Here is a 23,895-nt window from a genome sequence, read left to right as displayed (position 1 = left end):
CCTTAAAATGTCTCTTTTTGCTTTTTCTTATGATGATGCAACCTCTTTATCCATGATGTATTCTTGAAAAATATGTATTACATGCCCTCATGTAGAAAGAACACATGATCTATGGATAGATGTGATAAAAGAGGCAATTCAAGTGAAATATATACTAAAGTAATGGGGAGAGTTGTTCATCAGTGACTTCACACATCTTTGTCGCATTGCCAATTTGCTATCTCCATAGCATTAGTGATCGCAATATTCAAATGCTCATAACTTTCTCATTATTTGTCCGATTTTTCTCAAACTTTTGTTGATTTGTTTCTTTGATTTTTCTGTTTTCACACAACTGAGCTATCTTGTTCCAATGGTTTCATTCTCCTTTAATTTAGTCTAATGCCATATCGTCCATCAACATTACGTCTAACAATCATTTGTTCCAATAACCATTTGGTCCAGTCATCACTTCGTTTAAGCACCAGTTCATCTCTGACCATTACGTCTCATAACCAGTTGGTCTAATATTCGTTTTATTTTAATTCATCATTTGCCCACTTAACACTTAGTCTAATTAGACTAAATGGTAAATGGACTAAAGTTATTGAACCAACTGGTTATTAGATGGAGTGGACGAAATAGCAATTAGACCATGCCTTGGAAGAACTGATGGTAGACCAAATGATAGTAGACGAATTGACTCTAGCAATCTTCTCCTTCTGTACAGAGGCGTCGATCTGGGGGGGGGGGGGGGCGATCTCCCCACCAATGAAAATATCAGTGGGGGCAAATTTGTTTTGCCCCCAATGATTCCGGATGTGCACGAATAAAATAAGAATGTTATGTTACACAGAAATCGGCAAGCGAGATTGAAATTCACAACTCGTTCATTATTTAAAATCGAGCTCAAACTGTCCGCTTTCCAGATTGGAATATAAAAAAAATTCAGCTCGCGCTTCGCGCTCGTATCATTTCTTTAGCAAAAACCTATGCTTTTCATGATTAAATATGTGAATATAGTTTTTCAGTTCTAAACCTCATGCACTCCTGCTTTGATTTACAACTTTTGTTGGATGTTCTTTATTAACGTCCAAAAGCTGTAAATTTTCAGCTCGATCGCGCTCTTGCGCTCACATACCAGTCCTCTATTGTTTTTTTAGATACCCATCTTAATCATTGGTACAAAAAATGCTTAGAATATCAAGCTTTTAGCTATATAGTCAGAATATAAAGAATTAAATTTCAGCTCGCTCTCGGCACTCGCATTATCTTTGTAGTGAGATATGTATCCTCCTCATGAGTTACTAATGGTCCTAAACCGAGTACCTTTTACATATTTTCAGGTCAGTATACTAAACAATTTCAGCTAGCGCGCTTCGCGCTCGCATTAATTTGTTGGTGACTTGCCTCGTCTGATGAGTCATATAGGCCCATAGGCCTATGTGTGTGTGTATGGTTAAGTTTGTTTGCTCATTTGAGCTTCTTCGACGTTGATTCATGATTTTGCCCCCCCCTCAATCTGACAAACGGATCGACGCCCCTGCTTTTGTATTCCTTTTCATACGTATAGCTTTTTTGTACGTTAAATAATTTGCCGCGGCCATGAAAAGAGCCATTCTTAAAAAAAGTATTTCGACATAAAATCCAATTTTCTGATAGATTTTGACATAATAATCTGATAGTAATATCATATTTCGCCCTTCTCTCTTTCTTGGTCGTATTTTTTTTTTTGGGGGGGGGGGGGGGAGGGGAAGCTTAAGGCAAGTCTCCCATGCACCTGTACGCAACTGTGTGATACATAATATTGGCAATTCAATGTTTTGTTGGCAATATTTAAGACGCGATAGCAAACATTTCAAATTACATGAACAATATAAGTCTGCTAATTTCACTTTTCGGTCTACCTTAAAAATCAATCGGAGACAGAGACAGAGATGTTGAACTTAACTTCACCAAGCTTCATTATACTTCTATTATTTGTAGCGCTAGCAGCATGTGAGGTGAGTAAAAATGGGAAGAAGTGGTGATGGATAAAAGTAAGAAAGTGTTAAATCCAGTTAAGAACCAGCGATTCCAAATAATTCTGGCAATCTGGGATCGCTATCGAAGATGCGCCGATTTGGAGCTCGAGCGCATAGACATAGTGAGCGACAGCGACCCCGGGAGAAGCGGCGAGCTTACCGTTGACTCTTCGCCTTTTACTGGTTCACGAAGCTGCTAGCTGCGAAGCGAAGTCCGGCTAAATTTGGTAACAGAAGTGTTATTAATAATAATAGACAATACTATGAAAGTATGAACTAGACCATGTACTATGTAGACCATAAGTGATAGACCTATGGTACCGAGTACCGCCCGGTATACGTATTCATAAAAAAAAATACCGTAGCGTAGGCGTAGGGCTAACTGGCTATTTAATAAAGGTCAAGTCCACCTCAAAAAAATGTTAATTTGAATCAATAGAGAAAAATCAGACAAGCACAATGCTAAAAATTTCATCAAAATCGGATGTAAAATAAGAAAGTTATGAGTTTTAATATGACATTTCAAAGTTTCGCTTATTTTCAACAAACTTATATGAACGAGCCAGTTACATCCAAATGAGAGAGTCGATGATGTCACTCACTCACTATTTCTTTTGTTTTTTATTGTTTGAATTATACAATATTTCAATTTTTACGAATTTGACGATTAGGACCTCCTTGCCTGAAGCACAAAATGTTAAAATAATGGAATTCCACGTGTTCAGGGAGGAATGAAACTTCATTTCACATGACAATGATGAGAAAATAACAATATTTCATATAATAAAATACAAAAGAAATAGTGAGTGATGTCATCACCTCTCTCATTTGGATGTAACTGGCTTGTTCATATAACTATTTTGTTGAAAATAAGCAAAACTTTAAAATGCCATAACTTTCTTATTTTACATCCGATTTTGATGAAATTTTCAGTGTTATGCTTGTTGAATTTTTCTCTTTTTATTAAAATCAAGTTTTTGTTGGGGTAGACTTGTCCTTTAAATTAAACTTAACGTTGAAGGTACATGTAATCAGGTACTGTACTGTAATTGATTAATCAAATTATTTTTTTTATTCAGAAAATCAGTGACAGTTTTTTTTGTTTTAGATAAATTTTCAAGACTATTTTATTGCTAGTGCTAGGCCTACCTTATTTTCATTTGCAATATAATTCAAATTCTTTTAACTTAGTCATGATAGTCATACTCATTGATCTACACATTGATATTGATAATGATATAAATATTAAAAGAACAGCAACATTTTAATGTAGGAAAAATTGTTTTTGTCATCATTAACATTATCATCAACATCATTATCATCATCACCACCGATTCACCATTACCACTATCAGTATCAGTAATCAGTATCATCTTCATGATGATGATTTGATGATTTTTTTTTTTTTGCCTCTATTAGAGGATTTATTAACATCAAAATCAGGGTTTACACAATAAGTCACATTCAAATCAAAGGTTACACAATCATAAATCATGAAAAATATAAGTATTATTATAATGATTACAAAGTCATATCTACGTTACATAGGTTTTCTTACATGAATCTTAACAAGCTCTTGGGCATTTCATCTCTTTTTTTGGTCTTTTTACCATGTTTACTAGCAATGTTGTACATTTCTATCCGTTTTTTAATTTCTTTTATAAATACATGTTTCAAAACAAAATTTCTTTTTTCGATTCCTGATTTGTTTCTATCCAAAATAACTTTATATATTGACCAAAATGCAATAGTTACAAAGGTATTTGTTTTACTATCACTTTCAACTTTAAGTAACTGCTTGATGTTTACTTCTACTTTTACATTGTAAACTTCTCGCAAAATAATTTTGATATATTTGAAAAAGGATTTATTTACTTCACAGTCAATAAAAGCATGTATAATATCTTCTTTAACCTTGCATGTTGGACACAAATCATCTGTTGCGAAATTCCATTTGAACAGGTTACTTCTTACTGGTAAGAGATTATATAATAACTTAAGATTGAACTCTCGTAATTTATTTTCTCTAACTTGAATAAGATTATTTTTAAATACATTTGCCCAATTTACATTAATATCAAGTTTGTTCTCCCAATGTAAACAGCATTTATTGGTGAAAGTATTTTTTGAGGGAAACAGGTTATATATAGTATTACTACTCAGATCACTGATGCATTTCAAACTTTTTCCAATCATTACCTGGGGAGCAATAAAACCATGAGGTCGGATAGTGATGCCACTATTATCGCTCAAACTTTTTATCCAAATTGCTGGTATTGCCTTTTTTAATTTTGTATAGTCGAAAATAACAGTATTTTTACTTCTTTTTATATCGATCTTTCTCTGAATGTTTTCCATTGGTATGTAACCATTTCTCCCAATAATATCTGTTAAGTAAACTATACCACTTCTATACCAGTCTTTATAAAATAAGGACTGGTTATCAAATATTATATGTTTATTATGCCAAAGTATTTGATTTCGAATATCATTACAGTTAGGGTTAGACATACACACATCTTTCAATGTGGTAACAGTTCTAAAAATTTCCCAGGCCTCCAATATTTCTTTGTAAAAAGTTGGTATTTTCCTTTCGTTTATAATTTTTAGTGTTTTAATATTGAAATTACAATTTAAAAGGAACGAGATACCTCCTAGGAGGTCAAACCAATATGAACACATTTTTTTCCATATTTCTGTTTTGTCATTCAAAAACCTTCCTAACCATTTTAACCGAAAGCTTAACATTTGATGGTAAACATCAGTCATTTTTATTCCACCATTTATATAATTTTCTGTTAAAGTACATCTTTTAATTTTTTCTACTTTTCTGTTCCAAATGAATCTATACACTATATTATTTAACATTTTCAGGAATTTCGTTGGAATGGAGTCAACAATGCTCAAATGTATTATTTGACTCAGTGCTAAACATTTAAGAATAGTTACCCGACCAAAAATAGTTAAGTTTCGTTTTGACCAGCTTTCAAGAGTCTTTTTCAATTTAGTTAATTTTTCTTCCCACTCTAAGTTTAGCGATTTGTCATTATCAGAATGAATATAATGACCTAAGTATTTTACAGGTTTTACAGTCCAAGATAAATTGTATTTTTTAATATCATATTTCTTACTTGTATCTCCTAACCATGTCAATGCTGTTTTTTCTTTATTAATCTTTGGTCCTGCTATTCTACCAAAGGTTTTTAATTCATTTAATATTTTTCTTAACGATTTTTCATCTTGAACAAAAAACAGAGTATCGTCAGCATATTGTAAGAGTTTAAGTTGAACGTCATGTTCTGTAATTTCAATAGGTTTAATCTTTTTGTTTTCTCTTATACTAATTGCTAAAAATTCGGCAGCGATGATAAACAAAAGGGCTGATAATGGACATCCTTGTCTTATACCTCTTCCAATATTAAAACTTGTTGAGATCCAACCGTTTACCAAAACAGAGCTTGAAATGTCTTTATAAAGAACTGAAATCCATTTACGGAATGATTCACCAAAATTGAATTTTTCCAAACACACGTTTAAAAATTCTATATTCAAAACATCGAAAGCTTTCGTGAAGTCTGCTAACATAATGGCACCTGTTTTACAATGCTTATTGAAAAAACCGATAACATCTTTTGTTAACCTTACATTACAAGCTGAGAGACGTCCCTTTATATACCCAGTTTGATTTTCATGAATAATTTCGTCAACAACTTTATGGACTCTGGCAGCTAGGACAGCTGCTATTATTTTGTAATCACAGTTCAGCAGTGTAATAGGTCTCCAATTCTTAAGTTCTTTACAGTCACCTTTTTTGAATAATAAAGTGATAAGACCTTTTCGCTGTGTATCTGACATAATTCCTGACATGTAACATTCATTCAGACTTTCTACAAGAAGGTCTTTCAACAAAGGCCAAAACATTTGATAAAATTCAATCGAAAGTCCGTCTGATCCAGGGGCCTTATTTTTTTGCATTGCAAATATAGCACGTTTACATTCTTCATGTGTTAACAATCCTTCGCACATCTGTTTACTTTCGTTTGTTAATTGATGCACAGTTTTAGATGATACATAATTTTTCATAAAAATAATGTCATTTTCTTCACACGTTTCTTTTCTATATAATTCTGAATAAAAATTTACAACCTCTTCTAAAATATCTTCATTTTTTGTTATAACTTTCTGGTCCTTTTCATGTTTCATTTGTGAAATTTCTTTTTTCTTAGCATTATTTCTTTCTAACCCAAGAAAGTATTTGTTACTTCTTTCTCCTTCTTCCATCCATCTTACTCGAGCCCTAATACCAGCTCCTTTACAATCATGTTTATACATTTTCTCTAATTTATCTTTTACATCAATATAGTTTTTATGCACATTTTCATCATCAACATTAACATCCATTTGTTTACTTAACTCACACAGGTCATTTTCTAATGATAACTTTATGTTTTTTCTCTGAGATGATTTTTCTCGACAATATTTTTGTGTGAATTCCTTTACTCTAATTTTAAAAAGTTCCCATTTTACAGCTGCTGGTAAACTCTTTTGAGAGAACGACTGAAAAATATCAATTATTTTGTTTTGATAATCATGATCTTTTAAGACATCAGTGTTAATTTTCCAATATCCTGGACCTTTCTTATTTTTAGCGGTACATATTTTAATTGAAATTGCGTTATGATCCGCTCGTATTGCAGGACGAATATCAGAATATAAAGTTTTGTTTTTAATATTTTTTGTTACGAGCCAAAAATCTAACCTTGAAGCTCTTTTTAGATGTCTGTTTCTCCAAGTAAACTGTTTGGTATTTGGATGCATCACTCTCCACATATCAAAGAGAGAGTGTTTCTTAATTATCTTTTTAAGGTTCGTAGATTTCTTATAATATAGAGTTTTCATACCTTGTACATCTTTACTCATGTCTAATACACAATTCCAGTCACCTCCTAGAATTAAATCACATTCTTTAAGTGTCGAATACTTTTCATTCAATTGACAATCTAATTTACCAAAAAACACTTCTCTCTGCTGTCTTTGAGTTGGAGCATATACATTTACTAACATTACATCAATATCATTTACTTTTGCGTGCAATATTAACAATTGCCCATTCATTCGAGTTTTAATAACAATATTTTGTACATTTAGTCTGTCATTAAAGAAAATAGAAACACCTCGAGAGTGATTGCTTCCATGATCGAAAAAACATGGCCCACGCCATTCGCTTCTTATGATATTTTCAATGTCTGATGACCAATATGTTTCTTGTAAAAATAAAACATCCACTTTTTGGTTCTTGACCCACTGAAAGATTTGATTTCTTTTTTCCTTATTTCTTAATCCTCTCACATTTAAACTTAGAATGTGACAATTTGTCATGAAGTTGAAATGATTGGGGGAAAAAGTAGTTTAACAACAAAAAAGAAAAGAAACAAAACAAAGTGTTTATCGTTCTTCGCTTTATTTCTTCTTTGGAAGTTTCTGTAGAGATTTTTGTTTTCTCTTCTGCTTTACGATTGCGCTCTTTGTCTTCGTTGTATGCTTCGGTAATACGGGAGATTCGGCAGATAACTCTGACAACTCATGAACAGTGACGTCATCCTCGCTCAGCGTAACATCACTGGAACTGTCATCCGTTGCTATGGTTGAATGTGAACGGAAGACTCCACGTGTATCGTGATCAGGTGCATCAGAAACATCGGCTGAAAGAACTGTGGCATTCGATCCGTGTGTAGTCAGCGTCACTGTAGTGGCTGGATCTCTCATTGCTGTACTGCGATCGCGATCTCCTATGAAGTATTGTGTGATCTTCGCTTGGGATGGCGTCTGGTTGTCATGGTGCAGCGAACTCGCTTGACGTTTCGAAGCTAGAAGCTGGTCTATGGCTTGTTCCGCTGGGCTGGCTGTGGCTGCCGTACGATCTTCGACGTGGCTATCAAAGGAACTGCTCTGCGAGGTGGGCGTGGCATCAAAAAGGCACTGCATTTGAAGATGGCCTGGTTGTTTACATCGACGACAAACGACAGGATTGCTACACAGTGATCGATGATGACCTTCGCTCAGACATCTTGAACACACCACAGTAGATCTTTGGGTAGATGGGATCTGGCCAAAGTGAAAAATCTTCCCTTTGAAGGGGCCAAAGGTCAAGAATCTGGGCAAGGGTTTGGGGGGTGGCTGTATGTACACAACCCTGTCACCAGTGAAGCAGTCCGTCAATTGACCATCCACCCTTAGCCTCTGGTAAATTATAGGTCCAAGTATCTTACAGTTCAATTTATCAAGTTCATCAGCTATCAAAGTGTCATGTGCAGATAGAGGGATATCTCTAATCACTAGACGTAGGCTATTTTCTTTCCCAGCGGAAAGAAAAGGGTTTGTGTCATACACTGTTACGTTTGCGTTTCTCATATTTATTCCATTTGTAATGAGTTTTATTCTAGAGTTTTGACTCTCGATATAGAGTCTCCAAAGGCCTCCAATTTTCTGCACTCCCTTTATTTCACGTCCTTGTACGCTACTCAGTAGACATTTGTATACTTCCTGGTTTGTTAGCGTATTTTCATTAACCGATGGTATGTCCTTATGTTTAATGAAGATAGGCTTACCTCCGATTGGTTGTGAAGACGGGAGATCGCTATTCGCTTTCCTAGCGTATGACGTGTCAGTACATGAACGTGCCGCCATATTCAAAATTCCAAATTCGGCTGAGACTCGTGAATTGAAATCCGTATTTGCAGGTTCACAGAAAAGTCATCCAAAGTCAATATCTAGAAAGAAAGTTTTAATGAATTCTCCGATGCAACGTCAAGTAAATATTTCTAGTCCAAGATGAATTCAAAGCGTTCAAAATGAGGAAATTTCACCGCAGTGAGAAAAGTCGTAGCCAAATCAAATGACGGTGAAGTGCGCCCCCTGAAGCACAAAATGTTAAAATAATGGAATTCCACATGTTCAGGGAGGAATGAAACTTCATTTCACATGACAATGATGAGAAAATAACAATATTTCATATAATAAAATACAAAAGAAATAGTGAGTGATGTCATCACCTCTCTCATTTGGATGTAACTGGCTTGTTCATATAACTATTTTGTTGAAAATAAGCAAAACTTTAAAATGCCATAACTTTCTTATTTTACATCCGATTTTGATGAAATTTTCAGTGTTATGCTTGTTGAATTTTTCTCTTTTTATTAAAATCAAGTTTTTGTTGGGGTAGACTTGTCCTTTAAATTAAACTTAACGTTGAAGGTACATGTAATCAGGTACTGTACTGTAATTGATTAATCAAATTATTTTTTTTATTCAGAAAATCAGTGACAGTTTTTTTTGTTTTAGATAAATTTTCAAGACTATTTTATTGCTAGTGCTAGGCCTACCTTATTTTCATTTGCAATATAATTCAAATTCTTTTAACTTAGTCATGATAGTCATACTCATTGATCTACACATTGATATTGATAATGATACAAATGTTAAAAGAACAGCAACATATGAATGTAGGTAAAATTGTTTTTGTCATCATCATCAACATTATCATCGTCATCATTATCATCATCACCACCGATTCACCATTACCACTATCAGTATCGGTAATCAGTATCATCATCTTCATGATGATGATTTGATAATGATGATGATCGTCATCAGTATCACCACCACCATCAGTCATCAACAATCATCATCATCACTTTCTTCATCAGTGAAATAGAATTCCTTATTTACTTGATTATAGGGTGAGTTCAACAATGTCCGATGCAAGTGTATATGCCCTGCAGAGCCGGACATCAAGAGAGATTTAGACATCCAGGTCGTGACTGTTTCATTGGCTGAAGAATGGTAAATTCACTAATTACTCAATATTTGATGGCAAGCCTACGTCTACCCTAACATGAATAATATGTTTAATTAAAGGGAAGATCCAGGCTAGACATATTTATATTTCAGTAAATAAAGTGAAATTCACAAAGCAAAATGCTGAAAATTTGATCAAAATCTGGAAACAAATAACAAAGTTATTGAATTTTGAAGATTTGCATTATTCTGGTGAAACAGTTCTAGGCATGTCTTTATGAATATTCATTAGGTGGGCTAATGATGTCATATCCCTTGTTCTTTTGTATTTTATTATATAAAATTAGGTTTATTCAAAAATTTTCTTCAAGAACTATAACAAATGGATTGACAACTTATGAATGGCATTAGTTATTTATTGCCACAACTCAGTTCATCATAATGGAACACATCATTTTTTTATACATGTATGAAAAATGAAACATTTATGATTTCATGTAATATCATAAGAAAAGGGAAAGTGGGAATGTGACATCAGCCCACCAAATGAATATTCATGACAATGTGCATATAACTGTTTTAATAAACTATTGATAAACTTTAAAATTCAATTACTTTGTTATTTGTTATTCGATTTTGATGAAATATTCAGCATTTTGCTTGGTGAATTTTTCTCTATTCAGATATAGATATTTTCAGCCTGGATCATTCCTTTAAGTGATGAAAATCAACTAAGCACTACGCTTATAATTTCATCCAAATCAGATATGAAAGTTATGGCACGTTTTGCTGAGTTGATCAAAACAGGGAATGAAGGAGCTGTTGATGTCACAACTCAATATTTCTTTTGTATTTTATATTAATATTTATATGAAGAAATATTTCATATTTTGTCTTTCAATAATGTAAATCATGCTGTGATTTTTTCTTTGGCATGTGAAATTGCCTCATTTTAATGTTTCAATGAAGAGCTTCTATATTTTGAAATTTGCAGTAACTGAACTATTTCATATATATGTCAAAAATGTGAACTTCTAGAGGGGATATCCCATCTGCCCTCGCCCGTTGGATTGCTGTTTATGCATGTATCCCATCTATACCATTTTGTATGGGGGGGGGGGCCAGGGGGCGTGTGTTACTGTGTTGGGGGGGAGGAGAAGGGGTATGGTGAGGCACATCCAGAAACATTTCTGGGCTAACAAAGTATGGTCTTTTCATAGATTACGAAATTATTCAACATACTTTTCTTTTTCCTTAGTTCTTGTGAGCTGGTAATGAAAAGAAATGAGAGCGACTGTCTGCGATGCGAATGCAAGTATGAAAGCCGGAACCTCACCACCATTGAGGTATGTGTGAATGAAGACAACAATGGTCAAACAACCCAGGTTTATTAAGACTATGAGCAATCTGCATCTATTTTTTATTATTTTTTTTTAATAGTCAGATAAGGATGTGAAGTTGAAGTTAGTAACCCACATCTGCAAATAGGCAGCAATAACTATCAATTTTTGTGAAAAATTGACCTTTGACCCTTGCCTATGTCTAAGGATTTGCAAACTTTGAGACCTGGAAAATGTGGAAGAAGACAAGAGAGATATCTTAGGATATCTGTTTTTTTGGGGGGGGGAGGGGGGGGGGTAGAAATGGTTCTAATAGCTATGAATATCCCTTATAAAAGTCACCCTTCCAAGTTGCACATCCCCATATGCCAGATAGATGTGAGTTCAATACAAATGGTAATAACTGGCATTAGGAAAAAAAGCCCCCCCCATTGAGAAATGTTGATTTTTTTTGTAGTCTACTAATATTTTTCACCATCGATTTTTGCATATATGACATGTTTCCTATCTTTTTAATACCTTGCAGGTTGTTATTTTCCTGATCATCGTTGTTGTGATTTGTCTTTTCGTCTATCTCGTCGCTCTTGCTTTCCTCGATCCCGAGATGTTTAGATCAAAGCTCACAGAACCTCAGATGGAAGATACTCTCACCCCTCAGCCAGTAAGATTCATGAAACTGAGCTTTTAAAAGGGAATCCAGCCTTAATAATAATAATAATATTCCGCATTTATATAGCGAATAATACATCGGAACGATGTCTCTAAGCACTTTACAGACATATTACCCCTGTCATCGGGTCCTTGCATGCCCGCATGCAAAGTATGCACCTTCTCCACTCCCTGGGGAGTATTCCAACTAGAGTTCCAATACTCAATTGCTAGGCATACTACATATAGGCTTTCACATCCTACGGGTACCAATTTAACACCTGGGTGGAGAGTGGCAAAGTGTGTATTAACGCCTTGCCAAAGGACGCTAGGCCATAGTGGGATTCGAACATACAACCCTCTGATTACAAGGCGAGATTCAGAACCACTACACCACAACGCTTCCACTAATTGGTTATAAAATGTTGTGTAGGAAAGAAGAAAAATCAATAAAAAAGAATAATGATTGAAAGTAATCGGATAAGCAATAAGAAAGTTATGGCTGTTTTAAAATTGAAATTCCTTATACCATGTAAATTTCAAATTGGCAACTGAGTAAGAAAATTATGACAAGGGGCAAGGACACCTTTCTCATAGGCCATGTACTTTATTATCAGGGATTTGTGGTTTTCTCTTAAGTACCCATTCCCCTGGGGAAGTAATCTAAATATGACACAGGTAGCATATTGTTTTATGTCTTCATGAAAGAAAATTACAGTTTGAAGTAAGACTTTTGAAAATAATTTTAGCCATTTCATGTATTGGAGTACATGTAAGAGTAGTCCTTGCCTTTCAACACTGTGACATCATATATGCGGCCATTTGAATTTTCCATGGGTATAGTGATTACCAATATTTACAACTCTTAAATAATCATAAATTTCTTATTGTTTGTCTAGATATTGTTAAAACCTTCACCTTTCAACTTGTCTGATTTTTCTTTTTCCTCAAAACAAGTTTTTATTTGGGTTGGATTCCCCTTTGAAATAAAAACAGTAATGATAATTTTTTGGTAGAGTCCTATTTTTTGTAGGTAAGGTGAGACTAGTGTAGGATTCTGATACTATTAATTTGCTGTGTTTGAAAGGTATTGAAATGTGAATTTTATTGCGACCCCTGTACATGAGGCATCAGTAGTCAGACATTCGTTCATCCAAAAATATTTGCGATACAAGTAATAAATATTACAAATTGTATCAAATGAAAGGATATCATCTTGTTTCTCAGAAATAAAATGAAAACAGTCATGATTCTCAAAGCATTGCAATTATGCCTCAGTGATCAAAGAAATTTCTTCAAATATGCATCATCACATTGAGTTATTCATAACCATTTATGCGTGACTGATCACTCTTTGCAGCTAAATGAAAAACAAAGGCCATCATTTTTCTTTCAAACAATATATAATTTGATTTTATAGTAGCTAAAAGTAAGGAGTTGGGGGTTAATTTCATCAAAGTTCATCTTCTTATATTGCTGGTACTGTCATGTGTACTACATGGATTTTAATCTACTTGTACTTCTTTTTTTAGTTCAAATTTACCAATTTCATTGATTCTCTGTCTATTATTTACCTTGTGCAATAATTTGTAATTCATTCAGTCTTGCAGGAAATTATTCTGTTTTTCGTACGGGACATTACAATTCCTTGGGACACTGGATGTTATCCCTTAAATTAATTTAAAAAAATTAAGTCGAAGTGGAAGTTGAGATACCTGCTAGTTATTGTTTCTCTTCATCCCATTCTCTTTATGATATTTTCTTAATCCCATTGTTTTAATCTCATTCTCTTAATCCTAGGATCTATCAAGCACAAGGCAGCCATCATCCTACCTAGGCCGTGTGGGTAGTGCACAGAGGCGATGGAGATCACAGGTTCAGCAACAAAGGGAGAATATCTTTGATAGACACACCATTCTTAGCTGAAGGAACCAGTTCATCATGCAATTTCATCCCCAGTCCCACGTATTGCTTTCAGCGAAAGTTTGCAAATCATCAACAGACATGAAAATATGTAAGAGAATGTCATTATATCGCTAATCTTTGTGAGGGAGTTTCAGTCAACTAATCTGCGTTTAAAATACAAGTAAGCCTACTCACTACCCTGCGCTAATTGCATCCGCAACTAAATTCGCAATTTACCTACCTGATTAGTGCGAGAAGAGGTTAAAAACAGAAGTTGTTTGCTGAGGAAAGTTAACTTTTATTCCTGGTTCATTGTGTAAGGTGCACAATGTGCTGAGCGAAATTTAATTAAAATTAAACATATGTACTGGAAATTGTGTTTTTGAGAGAATTTAAGGGATCCATCTACTACTAGCACTCCAATGTAAACCAAACGAGACGGAGAATACACATGTGTAAGGGTCATATACAAAGCTCAATCGTTTTATGATAATATTCACAAATGATGACAATAAGGGAGGAACATGTTATATTTTCTGTAGTATTTGGATGAAGAAAATATTTTCACCTGAAGCAGTTAATATCATCATGTTGTAAATTTCTAATGCCAGATTTGTTGTTAGTTTGTGTTGCAAATTGCATATTGGTTTTTTTTTCATTTATGTCTACATATATTTCATGTTGGGAATCATAATTGTACATGGTTTTATTTCTGTATAGAACCATACAGTTCAGATTTTACTTAATGCTCACCCAGTCTTGAGCTTCAAATTTCATTGTTTCTCAAGTTTTTAAGAATTTACAGATAAAATGAATAATGAGAAGGTTTTGTTTAAAACATTGTCTAAAATCTTGATATTTCTTGGTAAAATTTACTATTAAAATGTCTGTATTATTTATGTTGGGTCCTCAACAAAAAAGAAAAACCCTTATGTTTTTCATTTTGGTATAAAAAAAAAACCATTCTCTAGCATGGAATGAATTGAACATTTTAGGATACCATCTTTATAGAGAGTTTTCTAATGTTCTATTTTTAAAAAGAAAAAATAAACATGATTGAATGAACATTCTGTAGAAAAAAGATACATTCACATGAGATGACTCTAAAACTGATAAATTAGGAAAAAAAATGAATAATAAACTTTTTATTTGTTCAAAAAATCAGTCAATGAAAGTGATTGGACAGTTACACCATTGTAAAATTGGAGTGCGAGATTACTTGTAATGTCACAATATAATTCACAATGAATCTATTCTGTACAAAGCTTAGGCAGTCTTGAAACGAAATATGTTAAAAAGTATTGTTTGTAATGTAGTTAAACAAAAGAAATTTATATTTATTACAGTTCTGTACATAATGTTAATTTATACCACAGATTTTGTATAATGTATAAATGAATAAAGAGCAATAAATATGACTTACATTATTCATGTTCAAATTTTACTTTTGATGTAGGGAACCTTACATGTAATGATGATATTGATTTTTATGACAATGTCGGTCATGATAATATTTTGAATCTGATAATGCTGCTGTGGATGATAATATTGTTGATACTAAGGATGGCCACAATTATGATGATGATGGTGTTGATGATGTTGATGATGATTGTGATGATGGTGATGATTGTGATGATGTTGGTAATGATGATGATGATGATATTGATGATGATGGTGTTGATGATGATATTGATGATGATGGTGATGATGATGATAATGATGGGGATGGTGATGATATTGATGAAGATAATGGTGGTGGTGATGGTGATGAATATGATAGTGATGATGATGATGACGATGGTGATGATGATGATGAGGATGTGGGTGATGATGATGGTGATGATGTGGGTGATGATGATGATGATATTGATGGAGATAATGGTGGTGGTGATGATTATGATGATGATGGTGATGATGATGATGATGGTGATGATGGTGATGATGATGATGATGGTGATGATGATGATGATGATGATGATAGTGATGATGTTGGTGATGATGATGGTGATAATGGTGATGATGATGATGGTGAGGTTGATGGTGATGATGAGAATGATGATGGGGATGGTGATGATGATATTGATGAAGATAATGGTGGTGGTGATGATTACAATGATGATGATAATGGTGATGATGATGAATATGATAGTGATGATGATGATGGTGATGATGATGGTGATGATGGTGATGATGATGGTGATGATAGTGATGTTGACGATGATGGTGATGATGACGATGGTGATGATGATGATGGTGATGATGATGGTGGTGGTTGAAGCGCAGTGGTGTAGCAGTTCTGACCTTGTAATCAGAAGGTCGTGTGTTCAAATCCCACCATGGCCTAGTGTCCTTTGGCAAGGTGTCAATCCACAATTTGCCACTCTCCACCCAGGTGTTAAATGGGTACCCGGTAGGATGCGAAAGCCTATCTAGTATGCAGTTGACGTATTTAGTGATTTTCCTTCTATGTCTCCATCTTACCATACACCTTCCTTCGTCTTTCCCCCGAATCCTTAAATCAAAATAAATGTATTTTCTCCGTCCTGTCTATATTCCTTTCAAATTGAAAAGAAAAAATCAGTATTTTAAATATTTTTATTTTCATTCCTAAAGTCACTTCAAACGATTTGTTAGGAAAATGAATATTCAACACAGCAATATTTACAACGAGTCGATCCGGGATGATTTACCTTTGGTTTGTTCCCGCTATTGGTATAAACCACCTGGGGCCGATATCACAATTTTCACAAAGCTTATAGGGGAAGTTCCCTCTGAAGAAAAGTTTGTTGTAAAAATAGCCGAAAAATGTATTGGTGAAGGTTTGAGGAGAATCCCTTAGAGATTAAGAAAGTTATTAGAATTTAAAGTTTGGGATTTGTGACGTCATAAACGAGTAGCTGTCGCAAATGTTATATGAAATGCATGAATTTCATAATTTCAATAGTTCGTGATGACATATTTTTGTTTTCTTTTTAGAATGGATGTGAAATTATTTGTGATAATGAAGGTAGAGTAAAAACCATTTTCAATTTTCTTGGAAAATGACATTTTCATTGACTTTCTACCATACGATATGTAGAACAGCTGTATGATGTGATGATGTCACAAATCAAATGATTAAAATTCTAATGACTTGTATTCTTGGATGGATTTTTCTCAAACTTTTGGCATTATTTTTTCTGCTATTTTTACAATTTTTTTTTTGTCAGGGTGAACTTCCCCTCAAACAATCACCGTACAACATTTTCTAACGATTGATTCTTTGATTACAATTTACATTTAAGATTCATGTGTACGACTCTTAATTGCTAACCGTTGGAACTGGACCCCGGTCTTCGGTTTCCAGACACGGGACCACCAACTCGCGTTGTTTGTTTTTTGAGCAGGTTTTGGTCATGCGCCCTCAGGCGGTACAAGTCGCGTTTCGGAAACCAAACCAGTGGGAGGGGAGTGCTAATCGGCATTTGAAATCAAATATCCACGGGGAAAGAAAATTCCTCATAAGAACTAAACTCGTTCATGGGAATGAATTAATTAAGGCACTTATTTTCATGACCACGGTGTTACTTTATTTGTTAAGCGACCAAACTTTAATCTTCTGAAAGTCACATGGTAAAAGTTGTATTTCAAACAAACAGCGAGAGGGGAAATTTATTTGTGTCAGGGGCGGTGCCACCGTAGAATTTTGATAGGAGAGGTGCAATAAGACTTTAAATGGGATGGATTTTTCTTTCCCAAATGAATATGACCCAGCTCTCTTTTTTTTTTTTTTCCTTATAGATTCAATATCTTCCCAATCTTGTTTTCTTATCACGTGAAAATCGCAGAGGGGATGGGGATGGGGTGGGGTCCTTCCACATCCCCTGTGCTGCTAATAAAAGGTCACCAGGAATCTGAATAGGATACAGTTAAAATTAATCGACGGAAGTAAAGGAAGAATAAAGGAATGTACAAACCGGAATGCAACCCAACAAGCTTTTGCTTTACTTTATATAGGCCCTCAACTTTAAGTGTATAACGCGCTCCAGATTATATTTCTCTTTTTCGTCTATACACTATAATCATTTATACTATTTCAGGATGAGTTATATGCTTTTTGTATTTTGATTGATGTGTGGAAAATAAATGAAATGAAAATGTTGACCGGGACACTGATTTTTTTTAGAACGAGTGCGGGATGGGGGGGGGTGGATTTGCGAACCCGGATGATGCATCCCCGAAAATTTAGATTGAGTTGTTTGTATTCAATTAAAGGGATGGTCCGGACTGAAAATATTTATATCTTAATACAAAGAATAGAATTCACTGAGCATAACAAATAATAAAGTTATTGAAGTTTAAAGTTTAGCAATATTTTGTGGAAACAGTCGTCATGAACATTATTAGGTGGGCTGATGATGTCACATCTCCACTTTCCCTTTTCTTATGTTATTACATAAAATCATTGTTTTTTCATTATTTCATACTTGTGTGAATAATAATGTCTCCCTTATAATGAAATAAGTTGCAGCAATAAATATCGAACGCACTAAATCAGTTTTCAATCCAATTTTTATAGTTCTTGGAGGGAAAAAATGTATAAACCTAATTTCATATAATAAAATACAAAATAACAATTGAGATATGACATCATTACCCCACCTAATGAATATTCATGACGACTGTTTTCACAAAATATTGCTAAACTTTAAAATTCAATAACTTTGCTGTTTTTTTTAATCCGATTTTGATGAAATTTTCGGCATTTTGCTCAGTGAATTCTACTCTATTTATCAAACTATACATACTTTCAGCCTGGACCAACCCTTTAATGGAGCAAAACAACCGAGCAAGAAAGTTTGATATAGGAAACCTAGCTGGCAATTTAAATCCACAACGCCCTTTGAAAAATAAATAATATTTTTTCAAGCCACCAAGCAAATCAAATTGTGTAACCATTATTCACTGGCAGATCCGGGGGGGGGGCACAGCCGGCTATTGCACCACCTTTGAGAAGCAAAAATTTGTAAAAATGCCATTAAAACAGAAGTGTCCCCCTTTGAAAGTGAAGCCCTTTTTTTGTTTGCTTGTCAAATTTTTCCTCGGAAAAGTGTGCCCCCTTTTTGAAAAAATCCTGGATCCGCTCATGTTATCAATGACCATACTTTCACATCCAACGTGACAAGGAACATACTTCTCCAAGACTTTGTAACTTTGGAGAGGATGAGGCACGAGTGGTACCAGGGGGGATAGAAAGGGGGGGGGGCAACCCGGGGGCCGTTTCATAAAGCTGTTCGTAAGTTAGGAATTGGTGTTCCTTTCTTATGCTCTAAACCATCGCCAGTTTACCATTTACCACAAGAAAGGATCACCAGTCGTTCTTAAAGTCGCTCTTGACTTACGAACAGCTTAAGTTTATGAAACGGCATCCTGGCATCATTATAGGGCCATGATATAAAGACTGGCAAGACCCTCTTTTCTAATACTTGAAGAGTTACTGGGGGCTGCCTCTGCCCCCAGGAGCCCCGCTTCTCAAACTTGGCGGGAGGGGAGGAGGTGGGGAGGGGGGTAACAACGGTGTTCTGCACGATAATTTGCACCATTCATTGCATTAAAAAATGATTTTAATTCAAACTTTATCTTATTTTCAAACACTGTTTGGGTTAAAAAAAAATAATGAAAATTTGTTCATGTTTCACCAACAAGGGTAACGCGTGGGTAGGCGAAGCGACCAAGTTCCAGAAATTTCTGTAATTTCGAATTCTCAAGACTTTCTTTTCTTTTATTGAGGGAGATATTATATATTTACTTTTCTACCAGCTATTATAACGAATTCTCATTTCTCGTAATGTCGCCGCCCTTTTCTTTGTCTTCTTTGTGGCGTTTTCTGCCCCCTTCAAACAGCAACCACCAGAGGTTACATTTCGTTCAAATTAATGCTTAAAGTGCAAGTTCACCCAGAAGAATAGTTTGTTGCAAAAATACACACAAAAAATAGCAAAACAATATTGGTGAAGGCTTGGGGAAAATGAATATAAGATTAATAAATCTATTTAGAATTGGATGTTTTTTATTTTTGACGTCATTATACGAGTAACTGCTCCTACTGTTATGTAAAATGCACGCATAGCATACATTCGTAATTCCGAAGGTTCGTTATTCCGAAGGTTCGTTATTCCGAAGGTTCGTATTTCCGAAGGTTCGTAAGTCTGAAAACGAAATGAGGTTCGTAATTCCGAAGGTTCGTTAATCCGAAAACGAAATGAGGTTCGTAATTCCGAAGGTTCATTAGTCCGAAAACGTAATGATTAACGAACCTTAAGGCTAGCTTGTCACACCGCCCGAGCGTAGTCTGCTGGGCAAACCCTTCACTCGAAATAAGGTTCTGAATGTGCAGCCTACTCATGCCTTGTGTACTGAAGGCTCTCTTAAGTTTTGTATGTGCTAGTCTTTGCGTGGAGGCACATTTGTTGATCAAAGTTCCAATGAGGGTCTGTGCCTGCAGACTAGCCCGAGCGTCGTTGGAGCCGTCATGGAACGGTTGAGGGAAAGAGGGTCGAATTTCGCTTTCAAAATTGGGGAAAAAAAATGAAAACAAAAATCGAAAACATAAAAAAAAAAACAATCGAAATCGAAAATGGTGAACAGTAGCGAGCGGTGATGATTTTTTTTCTCTCCACTCCAACAACGCTCGGGCGGTGTGACCATGCCTTAAATTTTGTTTTCGATTTTTGTTTTTGATTTTTTCCCCAAGTTTGTTAGCGAAATTCGACCCCCTCTCCCTACCGCTCCACGACCGCTCCAACAACGCTCGGGCGGTGTGACCAGGCCTTTATTTCGTTTTCGGACTAACGAACCTTCGGAACATCGAACTTTATTTCGTTTTCGGATTATCGAACCTTCGGAATAACGCTACAAATGTTCGGATTAACGGACCCTTTTACGTTTTCGGATTAACGAACATCGAGGTATAGGCAATTTACGTGTTTCGGAATTACGAACCTTCGGAATTAAGAATCTTCGGAATTACGAATTGTAACCTTACGCATACATTTCATTTTTCGTTATGGTTTTCATTCAGGAGAGGTATATAAGACATTTTCATTTTTTTTTTACAAAATGACATTTTATTTATTTTCAACCGCAAGACATAATGGGGAATCTGCTCACATAATATGACGTCACAAATTAAAAGTTATTTAATTCATTTATTAAAAAGAATCTTTCCCGTTTAACCTTTACCAGTGTATCACGTCCATACCGATAAAATGGTAACCTATACAGCGGTTCGATATTATAAGAGGATATTATACACGGAGGAAAAACGACCACAATTTACAATAAACATGATAAAATGAATTGCCTCATAAAGCCCATAAAGGCAGTGGATCTTCCTTCTTCTTCTGTCGATTTTGAGTGGCGATTAGTCATATTTGAGTATTGTCGCCAGTAACTTAGTCTTTATCTTTAAAAAAAATTCACTTCTCCTATCAAAATGACATATATAAGGTTTTTTTTTAATCTTAGGTATCCTTCCAATATTATAAATAAATCAATTTTACAAATAAATTAATTGTTGTAATTATTAATTCTTGTAGTCTAAATTGGCATTAAAGAATTCACCTATAAATATAAACAGAGCCACTATCTTCAGCCCAGTTCCAACAAGTTGCGCTTGCCCTGCCCTTTCCAGATCATACCAGTCAGCACGGTACATTGTGCCGATTTTTCGGACATGCCGAGGTCACCCATGCAAATGAAGGGGCGGGGGGGGGGGGTGGGGGGTCCTCAAAATAAATTACAAGAATGAGCCACAGATGGGAATCCCAGTCGACTACATGAATATTGATGAAAGTATAGGAATGTATTTTGTACATTCGTTTATAATACAACAATAATTCAACCTTAACCACAGGGCCCCGGAACGATTTTCAAAGTGGGGGGGGGGGGGGGGGGGGGCTGAGCTAAAAATAGGGGTTGACCATGCAAAAAATCACAATCCTATGGTCATTTTTACGTTTTTGTACACGGTTTTGGAAAAAGTGGGGGGGGGGGGGCTGAAGCCCCCAGCCCCCCCCCCCGCTTCCGCAGCCCCTGAACCACTCCCCAAAATTATAAATCATCAAAGTTATAAATCAGCTTTCCAAAAGTTCCTGACCGCAATTACAAAAAACAACTGCTGTTCGTGTCCGCGATGGAAAGTATTTATATCATTGAATAAAGTCGAGATCAAAATGCATTTATCTGTTTATGGCTGTATAGTAAACCGAGGAGCGGTCGCCTCCCACGTCGAACGGGGAAGTTGCGGGGTACATGTCCGTAGCCAAGGGGTACAGGTGTTCTGCTAGCATCAAAGAAAGCGACCGAGAACCTGTTAGCGAGAGGAAATATTTTGTACGCTACAGTGTAATTCTCGATTTGATATGAAACATTTTCAAACCTTCCTGAGTTTCAGAGAAAAGGAGAAGAATAAGAAGAACAAAATAATGAATAAAAAATTTCTTCAGTAATCAGTTGTCATCTTCGTGAATTGATGATTTTAGATGAATTAAATTCTCAAGGCGGGGAGGTAATAATTAAAAAAAATATTTGACTGGGACAGAGTGGGAAGGGGGAGGGGCAGAGGCGTTGATAAATTATATAGGGTGAATGACTGGGCGATCGTCCTTGTAATTTAGTGGTGAAAAAGAGAAAAAAGATTGAAAATTTCATAAATGGTTAAGTCATTGTTTGTGACCACACATTACAACAGCAAAATAAGGTCGATACCTTTTCAGTACAGAAACGCATACAAATCATGAAAACCATTCAAATAGATAGCGCAAGAAACATGAAAGGTGCATGAATTTTCAATAAAAATCAATAATTTGTGAAAGAATATATTGAACTTGCGAAGTTCTTTAAAAAAAGCTGCTGATCTCAATTATCCCGTGACTACATTGACATATCAGCCAATATTGTTCAATGATGGATCCAGGTATATAGGGGCACATCCGGCCCGGGCGTGCCCCCTACATTTGAGAGACACAAAAATAATTTTAGGGGGATGTTATGCATGGGCAAGCGAGGACTGTGTTTTGTTTTTCTGTTTTGCTTGTCAAATTTTTCCTGGAACGAAATGACGTTGATTTAGTTGTAAAACCACATTTGGAAAATCCTGGCTCCGCCTCTGCCTTGCTATTGTTAATGAGCTCACAAAAAAGTATGGTACGTAGCTTTGCCATTGCTGACCACCTGTAACAGTTTCAACATAAAAGATGCAATGACAGGCATGCATCAACAGTGCATGAAGAAAGACACTCTGGAATGTTTTGTGTGAAAGCACAGAATTCTATTCACGCAGGATCTACAATTTAACATGCTGAGATATTTACACGCTTATATTTTTCTCAAAGTCGCTAGAAAAGGATTTGTAATTTTTGCGTTATACGTGGAAATGGGGAAATCTGGCATTTCTTTTGCTTTTATGAAAATGCATATTTTTTTTAAACAAAACCTGACGAGTTTATCCATGGAATAGTCAGCAACTAATGGACTAATTGATAAGGGTCTACAACAAAACTGTATTCACCGATAGAAAATAACTTTAAATGGGCAGTACGGGGAAGGGGGGAGCTTAAATCTAAATATATTAGTGTTCTTTGAGAGAATCATAGATACTGCGGTTTTTTTATTTGGAAAACAAAATATATTTACTCAAGACATGCTAGATTACGCATTTCGATAATGCGAAATCCCCCCCCCCAGAAAACTGAATGTGTCACAATGAACTGATGACAGAGCTCGGTTTGGATATTTATCAAATAGTAGTTTCAAGCACACCCCCCGAAACAAAATAATCACATGCACCCCTGGGTTTTGTTTCCGAAAATGAAGTCACTTAATCAGTCAACTTGCCCCTTACCGCATGCCTGACATTGCAAGGCCATTGTTTACTCTATTCCGCTCTATATCGTAAACAGGTGTTCAGCTCTGGCATGCCTGGTAAGCCCACGTTCTTTTCTTGCGCATGAGAAAAGCAGGAATGTGCCATGAACTTTTCAGGATGTGGAGTTTCCATATTAAAATGACCACAGTATTCATATTAAATTTTTGAAGTTTCACATTTTGTCAGGGCTTTCATTCAGAATATGAGAAAGTATTGCGTTGGCATATAGGGTAATTTATTCATAAAGGTCGCTAATGGGTTTATATCCGCCCCCTTGGTCTACATGAAGTTGACT

The 23,895-nt window shown here is 35.3% G+C and overlaps 1 protein-coding gene across 1 annotated transcript; it reads left to right on the top strand.

Moving 5' to 3' along the window:
• Nucleotides 1–1,871: 1,871 nt before the first annotated feature.
• Nucleotides 1,872–14,305, top strand: LOC121406068 (transmembrane protein 9B-like). The gene is made up of 5 exons (XM_041597077.1): nucleotides 1,872–1,982; nucleotides 9,742–9,845; nucleotides 11,059–11,146; nucleotides 11,667–11,801; nucleotides 13,589–14,305. Exons 1-5 carry the CDS (start codon nucleotides 1,917–1,919, stop codon nucleotides 13,712–13,714), a joined length of 519 nt encoding a protein of 172 aa, XP_041453011.1. The 5' UTR covers nucleotides 1,872–1,916; the 3' UTR covers nucleotides 13,715–14,305.
• The last annotated feature ends 9,590 nt before the right edge of the window (nucleotides 14,306–23,895 follow it).

The sequence above is a fragment of the Lytechinus variegatus genome, chromosome 19, assembly GCF_018143015.1.
Source record: "Lytechinus variegatus isolate NC3 chromosome 19, Lvar_3.0, whole genome shotgun sequence".
Taxonomy (NCBI): Eukaryota; Metazoa; Echinodermata; class Echinoidea; order Temnopleuroida; family Toxopneustidae; genus Lytechinus; species Lytechinus variegatus.
Note: the sequence above shows the minus strand (reverse complement) of the source record. Positions and strands in the feature narration are given on the sequence as shown.